Source organism: Ictidomys tridecemlineatus, chromosome 4 (genome assembly GCF_052094955.1).
Source record: "Ictidomys tridecemlineatus isolate mIctTri1 chromosome 4, mIctTri1.hap1, whole genome shotgun sequence".
NCBI classification, from domain to species: Eukaryota; Metazoa; Chordata; class Mammalia; order Rodentia; family Sciuridae; genus Ictidomys; species Ictidomys tridecemlineatus.
The window spans coordinates 62,463,083-62,484,269 of record NC_135480.1 but is presented as its reverse complement, the minus strand read 5'-3'; the positions used below and the strand labels follow the sequence as shown (position 1 = coordinate 62,484,269).

Genomic DNA, 21,187 nt, shown 5'->3' with positions numbered 1-21,187 from the left:
ATGACAGGAAAATTAAAGTGATCAATTATATATGTACGTATAATTGATGACTAGAGAAAAAAATAAGGAAAAATGAAAAGGTAGAAATATAGGATTCTAGGTAGGTTTTTTTTTTCTTTTTTAAAATTAAGATATAATTCACACCATAAAATTTACCTTTTTAAAGTGTATAATTTGGGGAGTTTTTAGTATATCACAAGATTATACAACCATCACTTACTAATTCTAGAACATTTCATCATTCCAAAAAGCAACGCTGTACCCACTACCAACCACTCCCATTTTCTCCTTTCCCAATCTCAGGCAACTATTAATCTACTTTCTGTCTCTATATACTAGCCTGTTTTGGACATTTCATATATACAGAACAATGTGTGACCTTTTTCAACTGGCTTCTTCCATTTGGCGTAATGTTTTTAAGGTTCATCCATGTTTTCTGCATGTATCATCACTATATTCCTTTTTATGGATAATAATATTTGATATATAAGTATACCTTATTTTGTTTATCCATTCTTCAGTTGATATGGGCACTTGAATTTTCCTTTTTTTGATTAGTATGAATAATGATGCTGTGAACATTCATGTACATGTTCTTTTGTGAACATGTTTTAAGTTCTCTTGGGTATATACCTAGTAGTAGAATTGTTGGGTGGGATGGTACCCTGGTTTAATTTTTTGAGGACCTGCCAAACTTTTCAAAGTGGCTACTCTATTTTTTAAATCATACTTAAATGTCATTGATATAATAAGACTTGTTTGTGGCTTATAAATTTTTTAAAATTTTTCTTTTAGAATGTTCTAATTCTAGAACATTTCATCATTCACCCAAGATTCACACAATCTTTATTTATTTATATTTTTATGTGGTGCTGAGGATCAAACCCAGTGCCTCATACAAGCAAGGCAAGCATTCTACCACTGAACTACAGCCCCAGCCCTGTAGTTTTTAAATTTATATATTACTGGATTTGTTGAATGGTTTTTAATAGAGCAGTGGAGACAGAAATTAGATTGAGTATAAAAATAGTAGGCATTTCAGTGAAAAAGTAGAAGCACCAGTTGAAGATTTCTGTTTCCCAGATAAGTCACAGTGAAAAAATGGGAGTAGTGTGATATAATCAAAAGTGTTCTAGAATTAGACATAAAGAAACTGGTTATAAAAACAATTCTGGTGTTAACTACCTAATGGTTTATACTTGCCAAGATTCAATATCCTATTTTTTAAAATATCTTTATATTTATTTTTATGTGATGCTGAGAATCGAACCCAGTCCCTTACATGTGCAAGAATAGCACTCTACCACTTAGCCACAACCCCAGCCCCTCAATGTTCTATTTTGTAAAATAGTGCTAAAACATTTTAGTATCACTGCAAGGATTGTATGAGATGAAAAAAATATAGAAACGCTTAATATGGTGTTAGGTGTGTGATGGCAACACAGCAACTTGAATTTGAGAAATGTTACCAAACTCAATTTCACATTGGCTACTTGAACAGATCAGTGACTCAAGGACAAGTTGTTGGGGCAAGGAAAAACAGTTTATTTGGAAAGCTAGTAAAACAAAGAAGATGGTCTTTGTTGCTGTCACCAAAAAAAGACCATCTTGCTCAGGAGATGCAAGTGCAAGACTTACATAGGAATTTGGGTGTAAGCATACCAGATAGGAAGACTCCATGGTAGTTGCAAATTTTCTGAAATGTGCCACTGTTATCTGTAGACAACCAGATGTGCTGGGTTCTGCAAATCAAAAAAAAAAAAAAAATTTACTGATTAGAAAGTCTTTGGACTCATGTCTTTTTAGTTCCTTTTTTCAGGAATAACTAACCTTGAAGATAAGCATTAGGATACAAAAGTCATCTTTTTCTGAAGAACAGGGAAGATTGTGAAAGACAACTTCTGCCAGAAAAAATAGGGAAAGGCAGTTTTTGCTTAAGAACAATTTTAACATGTTAGGTTCAGTCAGAGGTGTCATATATAGCAAAGCTAGTGGGAGACTAATATTATTCAGCTGCATGTCCTCCAAAATTAGTGCTTTCTAAAATCAACTAAAAGCAAGTGAAGCTACAGGGTTTATTTAAATTTTCCCTAGGTTACAGAGGTAGTTTTGGTAGCAGGAAATAGAATTGAGAAGTTGTGGTGCATCATGTTTTAGAACAAGGAGTTGGCAAACTACCCCATGGATCAAATCCGGCTTTTTGACTTAAAAAAAAAAATGGTTTCTATGTTTAAAGGATCTTTATACGCAAATAAAATCTAAAATATTTGCTATCTGACTTCTTACAGAATGAGTTTGCCATCCCTTTTTTAGAGTACAGGAGACTTTGGTAGGCCAAAGGAAAGAGCAATTGAAGAGAGTAAAAGTAAAATGAAATAATTGATAAGTTAGGTTCTGAAGAGAATTTGATGGGAATGAGTTCTTATCACGAACACAAATGATAGGGTTAAATTTGGGACGGAGGAATTATACTAGGAGGGAAAAAAAAAGAAACATTTTGAGATTGAGCAGGGCAAAATTAAGGACATTGATGCTAACTTTTTTTTTATTGTTGGTCGTTCAAAACATTACATAGTTCTTAATATATCATATTTCACAGTTTGATTCAAGTGGGTTATGAACTCCCAATTTTACCCCGTATACAGACTGCTGTATCACATCAGTTACCCTTCCATTGATTTACATATTGCCATTCTAGTGTCTGATGTATTTTGCTGTCTGTCCTATTCTCTACTATCCCCCCTCCCCTTCCCTCCCTTCCCCTCCCCTTTTCTCTCTCTACCCCCTCTACTGTAAATCATTTCTTCCACTTGTATTATCTTGTCTTACCCCTCCTTTCCTCTTATATGTAATTTTGTATAACCCTGAGGATCGCCTTCCATTTCCATGCGATTTCCCTTCTCCCTTTCCCTCCCACCTGTCATCCCTGTTTAATGTTAATCTTCTTCTCAGCTCTTCGTCCCTACCCTGTCCTTGGTTACTCCCCTTATATCAAAGGAGTCATTTGGCATTTGTTTTTTATAGATTGGCTAGCTTCACTTAGTATAATCTGCTCTAATGCCATCCATTTCCCTCCAAATTCTATGATTTTGTCATTTTTTAATGCAGAGTAATACTCCATTGTGTATAAATGCCACATTTTTTTTTATCCATTCATGTATTGAAGGGCATCTAGGTTGGTTCAACAATCTTGCTATCGTGAATTGTGCTGCTATGAACATCGATGTAGCAGTGTCCCTGTAGCATGCTCTTATTAGGTCTTTAGGGAATAGACCGAGAAGGGGAATAGCTGGGTCAAATGGTGGTTCCATTCCCATCTTTCCAAGAAATCTCCATACTGCTTTCCAAATTGGCTGCACCAATTTGCAGTCCCACCAACAATGAACAAGTGTACCCTTTTCCCCGCATCCTCTCCAACACTTCTTGTTGTTGGACTTCATGATGGCTGCCAATCTTACTGGAGTGAGATGGTATCTTAGGGTGGTTTTGATTTGCATTTCTCTGACTGCTAGCAATGATGAGCATTTTTTCATGTACTTATTGATTGTATGTCCTCCTCTGAGAAGTGTCTGTTCAGGTCCTTGGCCCATTTATTGATTGGGTTATTTGTAATCTTATTGTCTAATTTTTTGAGTTCTTTGTATACTCTGGATATTAGGGCTCTATCTGAAGTGTGTGGAGTAAAGATTTGTTCCCAGGATGTAGGCTCCCTATTTATCTCTCTTATTGTTTCTTTTGCTGAGAAAAAACTTTTTAGTTTGAGTAAGTCCCATTTGTTGATTCTAGTTGTTAACTCTTGCGCTATGGGTGTTTGATGAATTTGGAGCCCGACCCCACAGTATGTAGATCATCGCCAACTTTTTCTTCTATCAGACGCCGTGTCTCTGATTTAATATCAAGCTCCTTGATCCATTTTGAGTTAACTTTTGTGCATGGAGAGAGAAAGGGATTCAGATTCATTTTGATGCAAATGGATTTCCAGTTTTCCCAGCACCATTTGTTGAAGATGCTATCCTTCCTCCATTGCATGCTTTTAGCCCCTTTATCAAATATAAGATAGTTGTAGTTTTGTGGATTGGTTACTGTGTCCTCTATTCTGTACCATTGGTCCACTCACCTGTTTTGGTACCAGTACCATGCTGTTTTTGTTACTATTGCTCTGTAGTATAGTTTGAAGTCTGGTATCGCTATACCGCTTGATTCACACTTCCTGCTTAGCATTGTTTTTGCTATTCTGGGTCTTTTATTATTCCATATGAATTTCATGATTGTTTTATCTATTTCTACAAGAAATGCTGTTGGGATTTTGATTGGCATTGCATTGAACTTATAGAGAACTTTTGGTAATATCGCCATTTTGATGATGTTAGTTCTGCCTATCCATGAACAGGGTATATTTTTCCATCTTCTAAGGTCTTCTTCCATATCTCTCTTTAGGGTTCTGTAGTTTTCATTGTATAAGTCTTTCACCTCTTTTGTTAGGTTGATTCCCAAGTATTTTATTTTTGGGGGGGATATTGTGAATGGAGTAGTTGTCCTCATTTCCGCTTCAGAGGATTTGTCGCTGATATACAGGAATGCATTTGATTTATGCGTGTTGATCTTATATCCTGCCACTTTGCTGAATTCATTTATTAGCTCTAATAGTTTCTTTGTAGACCCTTTTGGGTCTGCTAGGTATAGAATCATGTCACATGCAAATAGTGATAATTTAAGTTCTTCTTTTCCTATTTTTATGCCTTTAATTTCTTTCGTCTGTCTAATTGCTCTGGCCAGTGTTTCGAGGACTATGTTGAACAGAAGTGGTGAGAGAGGGCATCCCTGTCTTGTACCAGATCTTAGAGGGAATGCCTTCAATTTTTCTCCATTCAGAATGATGCTGGCCTGTGGCTTATCATAGATTGCTTTTACAATGTTGAGGTATGATCCTGTTATCCCTAATTTTTCTAGAGTTTTGAACATAAAGGGATGCTGTACTTTGTCAAATGCTTTTTCTGCATCTATCGAGATGATCATATGGTTCTTATTTTTAAGTCTATTGATGTAGTGAATAACATTTATTGATTTCCGTATATTGAACCAGCCTTGCATCCGAGGGATGAATCCTACTTGATCATGGTGTATAATTTTTTTGATATATTTTTGAATCTGATTCGCCAGAATTTTATTGAGGATTTTTGCGTCTAGGTTCATTAGAGATATTGGTCTGTAGTTTTCTTTCTTTGAAGTGTCTTTGTCTGGTTAAGGCATCAGGGTGATGTTGGCCTCGTAGAATGTATTTGGAAGTTCTCCCTCTTTTTCTATTTCCTGAAATAGCTTGAAAAGTATTGGTGTTAGTTCCTCTTTAAAGGTTTTGTAAAACTCTGCTGTATACCCATCTGGTCCTGGGCTTTTCTTAGTTGGTAGTCTTTTGATGGTTTCTTCTATTTCCTCTATTGTTATTGGTCTGTTTAGGTTGTCTATATCCTCCTGACTCAATCTGGGCAGATCATAAGACTTAAGGAATTTATCTATGCCTTCACTATCTTCTATTTTATTGGAGTATAAGGATTCAAAATAATTTCTGATTATCTTCTGTATTTCTGAAGTGTCTGTTGTGATATTGCCTTTTTCATCCCGTATGCTAGTAATGTGGGTTCTCTCTTCTTCTCTTTGTTAGCATGGCTAAGGGTCTGTCGATTTTATTTATTTTTTCAAAGAACCAACTTTTAGTTTTGTCAATTTTTTCAATTGTTTCTTTTGTTTCGATTTCATTAATTTCAGCTCTGATTTTAATTATTTCTTGCCTTCTACTTTTGCTGTTGTTTTGCTCTTCTTTTTCTAGGATTTTGAGATGAAGTATGAGATCATTTATTTGTTGGTTTTTTCTTTTTTTAAGGAATGAACTCCAAGCAATGAATTTTCCTCTTAGAACTGCTTTCAATGTGTCCCATGGATTCCGATATGTTGTGTCTGTGTTTTCATTTAACTCTAAGAAGTTTTTAATTTCCTCCTTGATGTCTTCTAAAACCCATTGATCATTCAGTAACCTATTGTTCATTCTCCAAGTGATGCTTGATTTTTCCTTCCTTCTTTTATCATTGATTTTCAGTTTCATTCCATTATGATCAGATAAGATGCATGGTATTATCTCTACTCCTAAGAGTTGCCCTGTGACATAATATATGGTCTATTTTTGAGAAGGTTCCATGTGCTGCTGAGAAAAAAGTGTAACTACTTGATGTTGGGTGATATAGTCTATATATGTCAATTAAGTCTAGGTTGTTAATTGTGTTATTGAGTTCTATAGTTTCCTTATTTAACTTTTGTTTGGAAGATCTGTCCAGTGGTGAGAGAGGTGTGTTGAAGTCTCCCATGATTATTGTATGGTGGTCTATTAGACTCTTGAACTTGAGAAGAGTTTGCTTGATGAACATAGCTACACCATTATTTGGGGCATATATATTTATGATTATTATGTCTTGTTGGTGTATGGTTCCCTTGAGCAGTATGAAGTGTCCTTCTTTATCCCTTTTGATTAACTGTGGCTTGAAATCTATTTTATTAGATATGAGTACGGACACTCCTGCTTGTTTCCGCAGTCCATATGAGTGGTATGATTTTTCCCAACTTTTCACCTTCAGTCTATGTATATCTTTTCCTATCAGATGCGTCTCCTGTAGGCAGCATATTGTTGGGTCTTGTTTTGTGATCCATTCTACTAGCCTGTGTCTCTTAATTGGTGAGTTTAAGCCTTTAACATTTAGGGTTATTATTGAGATATGATTTGTTCTTCCAGCCATATTTGTTTATTAATGTTACTAAACCTGATTTGTTTTCCTCTTTGATTACTTTCCCCCCTTTACTGTCCTACCTCCCACTGTTGGTTTTCAATGTTATTTTCCATTTCCTCTTCCTGTAATGTTTTGCCAAGGATTTTTTGAAGAGATGGTTTTCTAGCTGCGAATTCTTTTAACTTTTGTTTATCGTGGAAGGTTTTAATTTCATCTTCCATCCTGAAGCTTAATTTCGCCAGGTACACGATTCTTGGTTGGAACCCATTTTCTTTCAGTGTTTGAAATATGTTATTCCAGGATCTTCTAGCTTTCAGAGTCTGTGTTGAGAGATCAGCTGTTATCCTGATTCGTTTACCCCTAAATGTAATCTGCTTCCTTTCTCTTGTAGCTTTTAAAATTCTCTCCTTATTCTGTATGTTGGACATCTTCATTATAATGTGTTTAGGTGTGGATCTCTTATGATTTTACACATTCGGCGTCCTGTAGGCTTCTAGGATTTGGGATTCTGTCTTATTCTTCAAGTCTGGGAAGTTTTCTCGTATTATTTCACTGAATAGATTGTTTATTCCTTTGGTTTGGAGCTCTGTGCCTTCCTGTATCCCAGTGACTCTTAAGTTTGGTCTTTTAATATTATCCCATAATTCCTGGATGTTCTGCTCATGGTTTCTTAGCAGACTTGCTGAGCTGTCTATGTTCTTTTCAAGTTGAAATACTTTGTCTTCATTGTCTGATATTCTATATTCTAAGTGATCTACTCTGCTGGTAGTATTCTCAATTGAGTTTTTAAGTTGGTTTATTGCTTCCTGCATTTCTAGGATTTCTATTTGTTTGTTTTTTATTACCTTTATCTCCCTGTGAAATTGATCTTTTACTTCCTGGATTTGTTTATGTAGTTCCTTGTCAATGTGATCTTTCATTGTCTGATTTTGCTGTCTCATGTCTTCCTTGAGACTGCAGATCATCTGAAGCATGTATATCCTAAACTCTGTCTGACATTCCATCTGTTGCAGCTATTACCTCTTCTAAAGTTGAGTTGACCTGCATTGCTTGTGGTCCTTTCTTTCCTTGTCTTTTCATACTGCTCGCGTTTCTTTCTGTTTGGTGAAACTGTTGTGTTTTTGAAATTTACCCCCTATTTATTTATATTGCTCTTGTATAGTTGGGAAGTCTCCCTTGCAGGGCGGGTACTGGCTGTACTCCTCCTCTAATTAAGGTGGTCTGTCTACCACACTGGTCAGTCGCAGGTCTGCCCCCCCTGCGGGCGCGGGTGGCAGCTCTGCTCTGCCCCCACTCCAATTGTGGTGACGAAACTACCACGCCCTGGGGTCGTTGGTCCTAATCCAGATGTGGGCGGCGGCTCTGCTTGGTCCCCACTCCAATTGGTGTGACGTGTCTACCACGCTGGCAGGCCTCTAGGCCGGTGGGTCTCAGTTCTGCACAGCCCCCACTCCCAATGGGTGTACCTGACTACCTCTCCAACAGGTCGCTGAGCCCCCTCCAGACCCGGGTGGCGGCCCTGCTTCACCCCCACTCCAACCAGTGTGACGTGACTGCCTCGGTGCTACGTGTCCACCATGCTGGCAGGCTACCGGGCCTGTCTTGCCAGTGGGTCGCAGGTCTGCCTACCCTGCAGGCTCAGACGACAGCTCTGCATAGCCCCTACTCCAAATGAGGTTACTTGGCTACCGCGCCATGGGGTCACTGGTCCTATTCTAGGCATGGGCGGCTACTCTCTTCGGCCCCAGCTGCAGTTGGGGTGTCGTGATACCACGCCGGCAGGTCACTTGGCCTGCTCTGGGTGCAGGCGGCAGCTCCACTCTGCCCCCACCCCCCGGCCCCCACAGCACCCAGCAGGACCCGGACTGAGAAGCAGTCACCGCAGGTTCCCCAGCCCTGGGCCAAAGCAGCTTCGAGAGCCAGAACCCGGCCTCTCTGATCCTGATGCACTCTCCGCTGGGGGCTGGCTCCAAGGAGTGACCCCCACAGGTTCCCCAGCCCCAGGCCAAAACTGTTCAGGGAGTCGGAACCCAGTCGCCCCAAGCTCAGCGCACGCTCCGCTTGGAGCTGGCCTCCACAGGCAGTCTCCGCAGGTTCCCCAGCCCTGGGCCAAGTTAGCCTTGGGAACCAGAATCCAGCTGCTCAGAGCCCGGCGCACGCCTTGCCAGGAACGAGCCCCACAAGTTCTCCAGGCCCGAGCCTGTGCTATCTGTCTGCGAGACGCAGGCAAATACCAGCCTGAAATCACCTGTTCCGTAGCTGGATGAGCTGAGATCAGTAGAAAACAGGGATGATTACATCAACTCTCCAAGATGGCGGCTGCTGACCTCCTCCGTGGTCCGACCCGTGTCAGGAACCGAACTGGACCGCTTCTCTCCTCTGTCTCAAAGCTGGAACTCAGCACTAAGCGCGGCCATTGTACCACTGGCGGGAGCCCCCCGAATCCGTATTGCTGCACCCCCGCTCTGGCACCTCACCACTTCCCGGCGTGCGCCTCGGACTCCAGCCTCGGGGCGATCGCCGATCAGGCAATGCGACCCTCCGAGAGGAGAAATCGAGCTCCCACAGCCGAACCTCGCGCGATGGAAATCCGTCCACTAGATTCTGGAGCACCTCAATTTCACTGGAAATTCCCAACAAGATAGCCTTCAGCCGTTTCACCTCGTCTTTCTCCCGCTCAGTGGCGCGGCGCACTGGGGTGATGCACTCCCTTCGCCGCCATCTTCCGAAGCCAACCCTGATGCTAACCTTTTAAAAATCAATATTTATTGTATGCCCACACCTGCCATATATTAGGCACTATATATTTTATTTCATTTATCATTTTAAAATTGTTTTCATTAAATAGATAGATATGCAAAACATTATATATATATGGTAAAATAATAGCCATATAGTAAATACCCATTAGCTTCTCACTTAGGTTAGGATATATTAATACAATAAATAGACGAAGCCAGTTACAGAGATTCGTCCATATCACTTTGTGTATAAAAGTTCCTTTTTGCTTAGTTGTTCCTATTGTATGGATATTCCACAATTTATAAATCTTTTTTTCAGTTGTTGAGTTTTTTTCCCCCTACTTTTTGCCTATTTCAAATAAAGCAACTCTGTATGTGGACATAGTTATTATTTCTCTTGGGAAAATACCCAAGTATGGAATTACTGATCCATATGCTAAGTGGTTTTTAAATTTTTGTACAATTTTATATTCCTATCAGTAGAACATACATTCTAGTTTTTCCACATCCTCACCAGAACTTAATATGGTCAGTCTTTTTATCATTCTAGCTAGTGAGTATATACTTATATCTTGCTGCAGAGTTTGCACTTCCTAATGATTTGCTGAGTGTTTTTTCATCACCTTTTTGGCCATTCTTATATTTTCTTCAGGGGTTCAAATACTATAACTCTCAAGCCAAATCTGGCTCACCACCTGTTACAGTTTAGATATGAGGTATCCTCCAAAAGCTTCTGTTAAAATTCAGAGGTAAAATGATAAGACTGGGAATTTGTAACCTAATCAGTCCATCCTACTTTGAATGGACTGACTGGGTGGTAACTAGGGAGGTGGGGCATGGCATGAGGAAGTGTAGGCCATTGGGACATGCCCTTGGAAGGTATATCTTCTCTCTCTCTCTCTCTCTCTCTCCCCCGATCTTGCCATGAGCTGAGCAGCTTTCCTCTGCTGGGCCCTTCCCCTATGACATACTGCCTCACCTTGGGCCCAGAGCAATGGAGTTGGCTATTTATGGACTGAGACCTCTGAAACCATGAGGCCCAAATAAACTTTCTCTCCTCTAAGTTATTCTTATCATGTATTTTATTCACAATAATGCAAAAGTTCACTAAAACACCACCTATATTTGCAAATAACTTTACTAGAAAGCAGCCACACCCTACATTTTTATACGGTTTATGATTTTTTTTTCATTTGACAAAAGAATTGAGTAAGTATGACAGAGCACACAAAACCTAAAATATTAACTCTCTGGCCCCATCCTAAGAAAATGTACCAACCTCTAATTTACCTTTGTAAAATGTTGTTCAATTCTTTTGCCCATTTTTATTTTTAATTTTTATTTTCAGTGCTAGGGATTGAACCCACAGCCTCGCCCTCATGAGGCAAGTACTACTGCTGAGGTACACTCAAAGCCCACATATTTTTAAAATAAGTATTTTGTTTTCTGGTTGTTTTTTTTTTTTTTTCTATACTTGTCACTGAATTCTGCATTAGAGCCTTGCCAAGTTGTCCAGGATGGCCTCGAACTTACAATCCTCTGCCTCAGCCTCCCAAGTAGCTGGGATTACAGGTGTCTGCTACCATGCTAAGCTCATTGAGTTTTGAGAGGATTTTTATATTTGTGATATATATAAGTGGGCTTAGGTGTTATTTATTTGTTTATGGAGTTGAGTTATTAATTTGTTTATATCTTATTTATTTATTTATAGTCCTAGCTTGTGGTTTATCTTTTTTATTTCTTGATGATGTCTTTTGAAAACAGTTTTTCTTTAATGAAATCAAACTTTGATCAATTTTGCCTTTTTTTGGTTTAATAGGGTATTACTTCTAAGATATTTATAAAACTTAAAATTTCAACCATCACGTTTAATCCTAAGTGTTGCTCTGTATAGTATTAGCCAGCATAAGTTAGTTTTCAGTATAAATGATAAATATAAATTGAACATTTTTAATATTTATAAAATTTAAAATAAAAAATCTTTTTGGGATATTAATTCCTAACTCTATAACTTTAGGAATGCATTTTATGTCATTATTTTCATTTCTGAATATCCTCTTTGGGCATGGAAAAATAGAGCAAAATAGAAAACATCATTCCTTTCCAGATAAATTTTCCAAAGATAAAATCCTTGAAAAAGGAATAAAATGAATCATGTATTATGTGGTTCCACGTGAGTGTCCTTGCAGATAAGTAATCAGATTGTCAGTCTCTGCTGGTGATCTGAGGCTGAGAATTCCTTTGGCTCAAGCCCAAGCTCAAATATTTGTTTAGCATCACACCTAGCTCGAAGCCCCCTAATATCAATGTAATAATAACAGCATACTATAAATTCTGATCCAGTTTATCAAGTAAAACATTGACCCAGAAATTTATTTAATTCATATTTTAACTATATACATATGATGTTTGACATTTCGCTTTTTAGACAAAGAAGTTAATGAATAATTTAGAGTTCTGTGTCTTTGCAAAGTGTTGCCAGAGATTTAGATTTTGAAACAAGTCTACTGTTGACAAAGACCATTTCAGGAGCATTGTCCATTGTCATGTCTTCAATAAACTGTTCAAGACTTTTCTCAGTAAAGAGAATTATTTTCCTTTTTTTTAATATTTTTTTTTTAGTTTTAGGTGGACACAATATCTTTATGTGGTGTTGAGGATCGAACCCACAGCCCCGCACATGCCAGGCGAGCACGCTACTGCTTGAGCCACATCTCCAGCCTAAGAGAATTATTTTCTTCATGCTTTTTGTCATGAGCATCACGTCCAAAAGTTTTTCAATCACATTGAGATTCTCATTGATATTTTAAATAAGTAGAGCTATCAGACAGTTACTTTTATCTGTGTTTGCATCAACTATAAAGAGACATGATACAAATTATTTAACATTGTCACTCAAACTTGCCTTTTAAGTTTGCAGCCTTACCACTAAAAAACTCTGCTAGTGGTTAGAGGTGAGGAGAAGGTGTAGCTATAAAAAAGGATAGCACAAGAGAATTATTTGGAGTGATGAAAGTGTTAAGTATCTTGATTATGGAACTGGTTATGTATATCTATTCTTGTGTTAAAAACTTGTGAATGTAGCTGGGCGTGGTGGCTCACTCCTGTAATCCCTAGCTGCTTAGCTCCAGAGGCTGAGGCAGGAAGATGACACTCAGCAATGGCGAGTTGCTAAGCAACTCATTGTAACCCTTTCTCTAAATAAAATACAAAATAGGTCTGGGGATGTTGCTCAGTGGTTGAGTGTCCCTGAGTTCAATCTCTGATACCTGTCCCCCCCACACACACACACACAAAAAAAAAAAAACACTTGTGAAACTGTACATTTATGAAAATGTTGATTTTACTAAAACAAAAAAAAATTTTAAAACAAGGCCCCAGATGGAACTATAACCAGCAGTTGTTATTCTGCCTCCCTTTGGGACGTGTTAGGAATTTGCAGCTGGAATACATATCCTGACAAAAGCAATTAGCTGTAACTAATTTTTGCCATGTGGGAATGGAGGCCTAGCATTGCTAGATCTTTTGATTTTTCAAGAGAAGTCAGAAATTCATATTTTTATATGAAATGCAATTCTTCAAAGCAATGTTAAGTGATTTAATTTTTTTAAATGCTACATTGACCAGCATAAATCTGAAAATTAGACATACTAATTTACTACTATCTCTGATATTGTTAGATGTTTTAGATGTAATAGATAATTGTAGGCAACTTAGTGCTAAAGAGAAACTTGTTGCTAGAAGGATGGTAAACATCTTAAGGTTGCTCTGTTAGGGATGGAGGAAGTATATCGTATATTTATAGTATATGTGGATGGGTGTAGGCTTCAGAAGAGGAATGATATATTTAACAGAAGAGGAGTGCTGGTGTGTAGATAGCACCAGAAAAGAGTAAGTCAGTGTTTCTTATCCTGGAAAGTGGAAGTTTCCATTGGAGAAGACTTTAGAGAACTGAGGGCCTTTTAAGAAAGATATGTCCAGTTAAAGTGATGAAATAGTTTTATAACAGAAAATCTGGCTGTGGTGGTAGAACATATGCTTAGCATGTGTGAGGCTGTTTTAGTTAGCTTCTGTGTCACTATGACCAAAATACCCTGTAAGAACAATTTAGCGGAGGAAAAGTTTATTGGGCTCATACTTTCAGAGGTTTAATACATAGATGATGAGCTCCATTGCTCTGGGCCCAAGGTAAGGGAGCGCATCATAGTGAAGGGCCCAGCAGAGGAAAGCTGCTCAGCTCATGGCAGGATCAGGTAGCAGAAAAGTAGGAGAGAGGGACCACAGGGAAGATGCATCCTTCCAGAACATATCCCCAGTGATCCACCTCACCAGCCACGCCTGTCGTGCCTACAGTCAGACCTTTCAAACTATGATAGACTTGATTAGGAAACAGCTCTCATAATCCAATCATTTTACCTCTGAATATTCCTTCACAGGAGCTTTTCGGGGGACACCTCATATCCAAACCATAACAGAGGCCCTTTGTTTAATCCCCAGCACCCAAAGAAAGAAGAAAGAAAAAGAAAAGTAAAAAAGAAAATCTGCAGGGCTCAATATTGGAGTTGGCAGAGGAGTAAGCATAAGGGTGAGCCATGATTGGCAGGGAGACGACTGAGGTGAACTGAAATGAAGATAGAGGACATGCATGCAGGATTATATTAGGTACATTATGGAAAGAGAGGGTTAAGAGTAGAGGTCCAAAGGATAGGAATTGATTGAACAATATTCTGTTTTATGTCTCCAAATTTAGACAAATGCTCTTCCTTCTATCTATAAGTTTTTACTTCAAACTCCCTCAGCTTTATTTAACTTACTCATGTTTGAGATTCTTAACTCAGATTTTTGTATTACACTCCTGGAAACCATCTCTGGTACTCTTTCCTCACCTTTTCCCAAGCTCAAACCTCTTCTTAGTATTCCTATAGCATCTATACATGTCTTTATCTTAGTGCTCACCCTTTTATATTAAATACCTTAAAGTTCCCTTACAAAATAGTATGATTCCTTGGGTTAGGATCCATGTTTTAGTCATCTCTTTGCCTCAGACAGGTAGCTCAGAGCCTTACATAGAGCTGGTATCAACCAATATTTGTATAACTGAGTTAGGCCAGCCCCTAAATTTTGATTAGTAAGATGGATGTAGGCAATGCCTGGAATTTCTTTCGCCTTTTCACCAATGGTAGAATAGGCCCATGAGTTGTTTTGCTAATGATTCAGATATGCTTAAGGCAAAAACAAAACTCAGTAGCCAGTCAGCAGTTTATTATTAAGGCCAGGACTTAGACTGTATCCCCAGTATCTCCTTTGTTTCTGGAATGCAGTGGTAGTCTTTGGCAAGTGATGAATGGTAAGGGAACACTTCCTGACTTTTGCATTTGGGCAGCCAGGATTTTAGGTGATGCTATTACAATGACCATTGCTCAGATTATTCATCCCACTACATTCCTATCATTTGTCTTTGTAGGAAAATCTGATGATGAATAGATCTGAAGGATTGTATATTGCCTGGTTCATGAACAGAATTCTCTTCATCAGAATCTAGGCATATTTTATTGGGTTTATGTCTTGGCAATTTCCCTACACAGAATATTCCATTGACCTTCCCAGAGATAGCTTAAAACATATAACTACAATTTTTCATTTTTGTGTTCAATAATTCATCATTATTTGATTCTCCTGGGCTGCTTGCACAATTCCTTCTACTTTCTGACCTTGAACTTACAACATTGCTATTCTTTCTTTTGGAATATATTCCTCAATTTCACCTGCAGAGTTTTACTTTAGGCTTTTTTTTTTTTTTAATCCTCTAATAGACTTTCTTCATTGGGTTTTTCTGAGGATTGAAAACCCTTTTAATAGTGAACTTAAAGGAATGAAAAACTAAGTAAATTTATTTTTTCTTTTTCCGCACTGTGTTACTCAGACTGACCCCAAATTCCTGGGTTCATGCAATCTTTCCACTTCTGCCTGCTGAGCATCTGGGACTATAGTCACATGCCACCACATCAAATAGAAACTTCTTTTTCAATCTTAGTGTTTCTCCCTTCTCACTGTCTCTCTTCTCCATCATAGAATTAGGGGCTTATTTTTCCCCAGCAACTAATGAGAAGAATTCGGAAGGTGCCATGCCTTCTCATTAGTGTACTAGGTTTGAGTACCAAAAGTGTGGTACTATTAATTAGTCAATCAAAAATTGAAGAAGGGGGCTGGGGTTGTGGCTCAGCGGTAGAGCACTCGCTTCGCACATATGAGACCCTGGGTTCAATCATCAGCACCATATAAAAATAAATATGTGAAATAAAGGTATTGTGTCCAGCTACAACTAAAAAATAATAAATAATAAAAAATTGAAGGGGTTGGGGTTGTAGCTCAGTGGCAGAGCGCTTGCCTTGCATGCAAGGCACTGAGTTTGATCCTCAGCACCACATAAAAATAAATAATTAAGCCAGGCATGGTGGTGCATGCCTATAATCCCGTTGGCTTAGGAGGCTGAGGCAGAAGGATTGAAAGTTCAAAACCAGCCTCAGCAATTTAGCGAGGCACTAAGCAACTCAATGAGACCCTGTCTCTAATAAAATACAAAAACAGGACTAGGGATGTGGCTCAGTGGTTGAGTGCCCCCGAGTTCAATCCCTGGTACCAAATAAATAAATAGATAAATAAATAAATAAATGTATTGTGTCCGTTACAACTAAAACAAAAAAAAATGTAAAAAGGAGGAAAAACCATATTAAAAAATTGAAGAAGGAAATTCATGCCTTCAAGGAATTTATAATCTAATTAGGATGATAAACAAAAGATACAAATATCTTCTCCAAGCCTCTGCTTTTCTTTTTTTTCTTTTAGTCTTCAAATTAGAATAGCATACTTTCCTGATAGGGTTATATAATCCAAAGCTTCTCTGGGTGAGTTCCTGAGCTATAGTATTCAGTATTTGCTGGTTGTATTTGATGGGTGGGTACTAAATAAGTAGAAACCAAATAAGCAGAAACATGAAGAAGGCAATGAACGTAACATCTCTACTGGACATAAAGAATTAATGTTAAGATAAATTTTATATACAAAGATATAAAGCAATAAAATGTAAGGCATATTTAGAGAACTCTAAGTAATTGGTCTGACCAGGCCAGAGGGATGAAAGAGAGGGAAGCATGGTGAGAGATGAGGCATCTGAAGTAGGCAGGAAATTAGACTTAATCTTGTAAGGAATGGGGAACATAATTCATATGCAGTAGGGGAGTCAAAATTAGTGAATGCTAAAGAAAATCTCTGATATATTACATGTTTTTTTCAGGTTTCACTTGCCTTGGAGCCTCTATCAGAAACTTACAACAGCTACAATCCTCTTCCTATCACTGACATGGCAGAAAATGTGCTTTTACCTAAGCAGGGATCCAGAGAGAATACTGAGTCCAGCCATACCCAGTTTATGATTCCATCAAGGTCCCATGGGGTACCTATCCTCAAAAATGATGGAAAAGAATTAGGAGCCAACAGAAGTAGATCAACCACACCAAGGTAATTATCAGAGTTAATACCAGTCTGTCAGCTAACTCCCTTTGTACTTGTGATTTCTTTCTTTCATTTGTGGTTAAGTGAAAAACTGAAGACAGAAATATTATCACTCATTCAGCAGATAATTTTTAAGTTCCCACTGTGGTGCTGGTTCAGTATCAGGAGCCTAGAAATTAATAAGACACAATCCCCGAGGCTGGGATTGTAGCTCAGTGGTAGAATACATAATTAGCATGCCCAGCAACAAAACCAAAAAACCTCACAATTCCTGTTTCTAGGGACTATTCACAATCTAGTGGAGAAGCCAACGTACAAATAAATAGGACCAAATAATGTGTAGATGTCCATGAGGGAAAAGAGGGAAAGGAATTATTTTGTGGAACAGAGTAGAATAAGAGAAGCAGATCCTTCTCTCAATTGTTTATGAAGCATTTGCTTTATATCAGGCTCTGTGTTCACCGTTCCCACATCTTTTTGTGCTAAATTCTTTATTTCATTGTTTTACTCAAGATTCAATCCCACAGCTATAGGTAAAGCATCTGTTATTTAAGAGATATGAAACAGTATTACAAAGTCACATTGCAAGAAAGTCACCTCTTTCAAAAGTCCAAGCTATATTGCCATCACTGATCCTTTTCCTGACTCTGACAAAGTGGCATGCTACCATAATGGATTAGATACTGATGACAATGTCCTTTTTTTTTAAACAGGGGAAAAGACCACTTGTACTTTGTAGAGAACTCTGATACAATAAAGGATTCTTTCTTTGGACTACAGCCCCATCTTAATTCAGGACAGAGTTTAGAGTCTGTAACTATAAAAGGCAAAGCACCACGGAAGCAGATGTCTCTTCACAACAGTTCTGAATTTCAGCCTCAAATTAGATCAGTTGCCAAGAGTCATAGTGACTCCTGCATTCTTTCTTCAAACAACCCCCCTACCAAGGACCTTCTTTCAGGTATATATTTGTGAACAGAAACTAAACTATATTTATTGGGATTGCTCTGCTTATTAGCATACCTATAAAGGAGATCCAAGACTTGTGTTTGAACTAGTTAAATAAAAGACTTGCTGTGGTCCAGAATTTCTCACCATTTAATGATAGCCCTACAAGTAACTTTTTTTCTTTTTAATTTTTATTTTTAATTGACACATAATAATTATACATATTTATGGTTTACTTTGGGACATTTCAGTGCATGTATATTGTGTATAATGATCAGGTCAGGGTAATTGGCATATCTGTTACCTTGGATATTTATCTTTCTTTATTAGGAACATTCAGACCTGTTTCTTCTAGCTATTTTGAAATATTCAATTAATTATTATCAACCATAGTTATCTTATTATTACTATAAAAATTAGAAGTTATTCTTTCTATCCAACTGTATCCTTGTATCTGTTAATCATTTCCTCTTTGTCCCTCCCCCAACACCCTTCCCAGGCTTTGATAACCACTCTTCTGTTCTCTACTACTTTGAGATCAATTTTTAAGCTTCCACATATAAATGAGAAGATACATTATTTGTCTTTCTGTTACTTTTAATTTCACTCAACCTAATGACCTCCAATTCATCCATGTCTACCAAGGAACTTCTAAATTAGATTCTTATAATTGCAGATTGGGGAAGGAACTATTTAAAAGGAATTGGATATGAGGATAGTTTTTGTCAGAGAAAAATATTAGTTCTTACTTTTCCCCAAATAATTCAAGACAGATATGTTTTTTGTATTATCAGCACCATATACTTTTACTATTGTACAGAGAGGATAGTACCAAATTCATTTCACATTCTGAAAACTGGTAGTCTTAATGAGAATATTCAGTGCATAGCATAATTGCTAATCTTAAGCCTGGGAATTAACTTCTATGTTGCTAAATAGAAGTAGAAAGGAGACAGGTTTACCCATATAAGGGCTTAGACTGGAGGGGGTGGGGTGGGAAGCAAATGGGAATAGAATTAAGTACCACAGGTTAGAGAGTGGTACAATGAAAGCAACTAACTGACTTATATTATACCATATTATTACTGTGACATTGTTAGTATGACAAGAATTTGTTTCCATCCCCACAAGTAAAATTTCTAAAATAGAATATCTATAGCATTCATAGGAAAGTCTTTTAAATAACTATTAAGGTACATAATTCATATTAGTAAGGACATCTGGTTTGATTTTTGTTTGTTTTTGTTCTTGTTTTTTGTGTTGCTGAGTATTGAACCCAGGGCCTTACACTGTCACAGAGCTGTGTATCAATGTTTTTTTTTAATGAAGAAAACATCTGTTCATAGTTTTTCAATGGAAATGTCAATTTTAAAAAATATATTCCAAGATTATAGTCCATTTATTTTAGTCTTTAACACAAAAACTCCATTAACAAGAAAGAAAATTGACCCAGTATTCTCAGTGCTTGTTGAGTTACACTTGGAATATTTTGTATAGACTAGGATACCAGACTTGGATAAAGTTAAGTGGTTATTTGTTCAGCATCTACCAAATGTTTGTCATTCTTCTGTGTGTCAGGAATAGAGCAGTTTAATTACATTTCTAAAAAGACATATATTCCTTTCTTATGGATCTTATATTCTGAATGGGTAGGCAAATTATAAACCAGATAAATAAATATGTAGTATCAGATGGTGATAATGGCAAATGGCGGGGGGAAATGAAGCAAGGAAGGTGAAAGAATTATTTGTTTTATGTAGGTTTGGTACATCATTTATTATTTTTGGTATAGGGGGTTGAACCCAGGGGTGCTCAAGCACTGAGCTTTCCCCTGCCTTTTTATTTGTTTCTAACAGAGTCTTGCTAAATTGCCCAACTGGGCCTCCAATTTCTGCCTCAGCTTCCTGAGTCACTGGGATTATTTAGCACCCAGCATTAAAGGAAGGCCTCATTAAGTAGGTAGCATTACAGATCTAAAGATGATGGAGGCTGGAGGTGTAACTCATTGGTAGAGCACTTAACTAGCATGTATGAGGCACTGCGTTTGAACCCCAGCACCACTCACACACAAACACATAATAATTCCTTTTAAGGAGAGTAACTATAGTCTGATAAGGAAAAAGAACCAACAAGAGCTATTTAGCCTGGAGAAAACAGCTACCATTTATTGAGCACTAATTATGTGCTAGGTACTATTCAAAGTGCTTTATACCCAGAATCTTAGAAAAATCACTGTGCAGTAGGGATTATATCCCCATTTTAAAATGAAGACATAGGCTAAGAGTTAGGAAGCTTCTGCCTTGTCAAAAGGGGCAGTTGCTCCTTAGTTTGTCTTAGGTCCTAAGGTCCTAACTTACCCTGCCCTGGTAAGTTCATTGTTTACCTAGGCATGACTGTATTTTTATTATTATTATTATTATTATTATTTTAATCAAGATTATACTAATTTGGGGCTGGGGTTGTGGCTCAGTGGTAGAGTGCTTGCCTAGCACGTGTGAGGCACTGGGCTTGATTCTCAGCACCTCATATAAATAAATAAAATAAAGGGTTCATTGACAACTATGAAAATATTAAAAAAAAAAAAAAAGACTGTACTGGCCAATTGTTCAAGCCAAACAAAATATGCCAGGCACAATCCCTGGCCTGCCAATGTGCAACCTCTTCTATAATCTTCTAGGATCAGTGGGTTTAAAGATGGAACAAAACAGATGGTAGCTGACTCTGAGTTAATAATCTGACATATGCAAAAATGTGAGAGGACCACTTCAAAAGGTTATAAATTTTACACCACTGTAAATAGTCAGGCCTTGGCTGGAGATGTGATGATCCTCTTGCATATTGGATTAAATTTCAAGTAGACATTTGGATGGAATCTTTAAAAGTCTATTCCAAACACAAGATTCTAGGGAACTAAGATTAACTGGGCTACTGCCATAGGACTAGGGCTGAGGTCCCAGGAGGGACACAATAAATAGCTAAGCCCAATGATTTTTCTGGTCTTTATTGTACTAATATACCAGACAGTGGGAAGTGATGCGGAATGATTCAGGCAGCTAGCTTGTATTTCTGAAATACCAACTACACGTTTTGTTTACATACCTTGTTTAGCCAGGGCTATACCCATGGCATGTAGGAAATAAGTAAGGGAAATATTTGTCCTGAACATGCTAGAGTACTATATTAGTGTGTGCACAAAATGGTTATTGAATTCCA

The 21,187-nt window shown here is 37.8% G+C and overlaps 1 protein-coding gene across 7 annotated transcripts in view; it reads left to right on the top strand.

The window, feature by feature from the left end:
* C2cd3 (C2 domain containing 3 centriole elongation regulator) overlaps positions 1-21,187 on the top strand; it is a 143,547-nt gene that overhangs the window by 10,418 nt on the left and 111,942 nt on the right. For 6 of the 7 annotated variants that reach the window (XR_013437797.1, XM_021725087.3, XM_078046662.1 and 3 more), the window contains exons 4-5: positions 16,809-17,032; positions 17,740-17,987. Coding sequence is in view for 6 of the 7 variants with exons in the window: in XM_021725087.3 (XP_021580762.2) it covers positions 16,809-17,032; positions 17,740-17,987 (472 nt within the window). In the remaining variant the exon portion in view is untranslated. Of the gene's footprint in view, positions 1-14,011; positions 14,100-16,808; positions 17,033-17,739; positions 17,988-21,187 lie in introns of all 7 variants that reach the window. The other variant, XM_078046663.1, reaches the window with a different exon arrangement.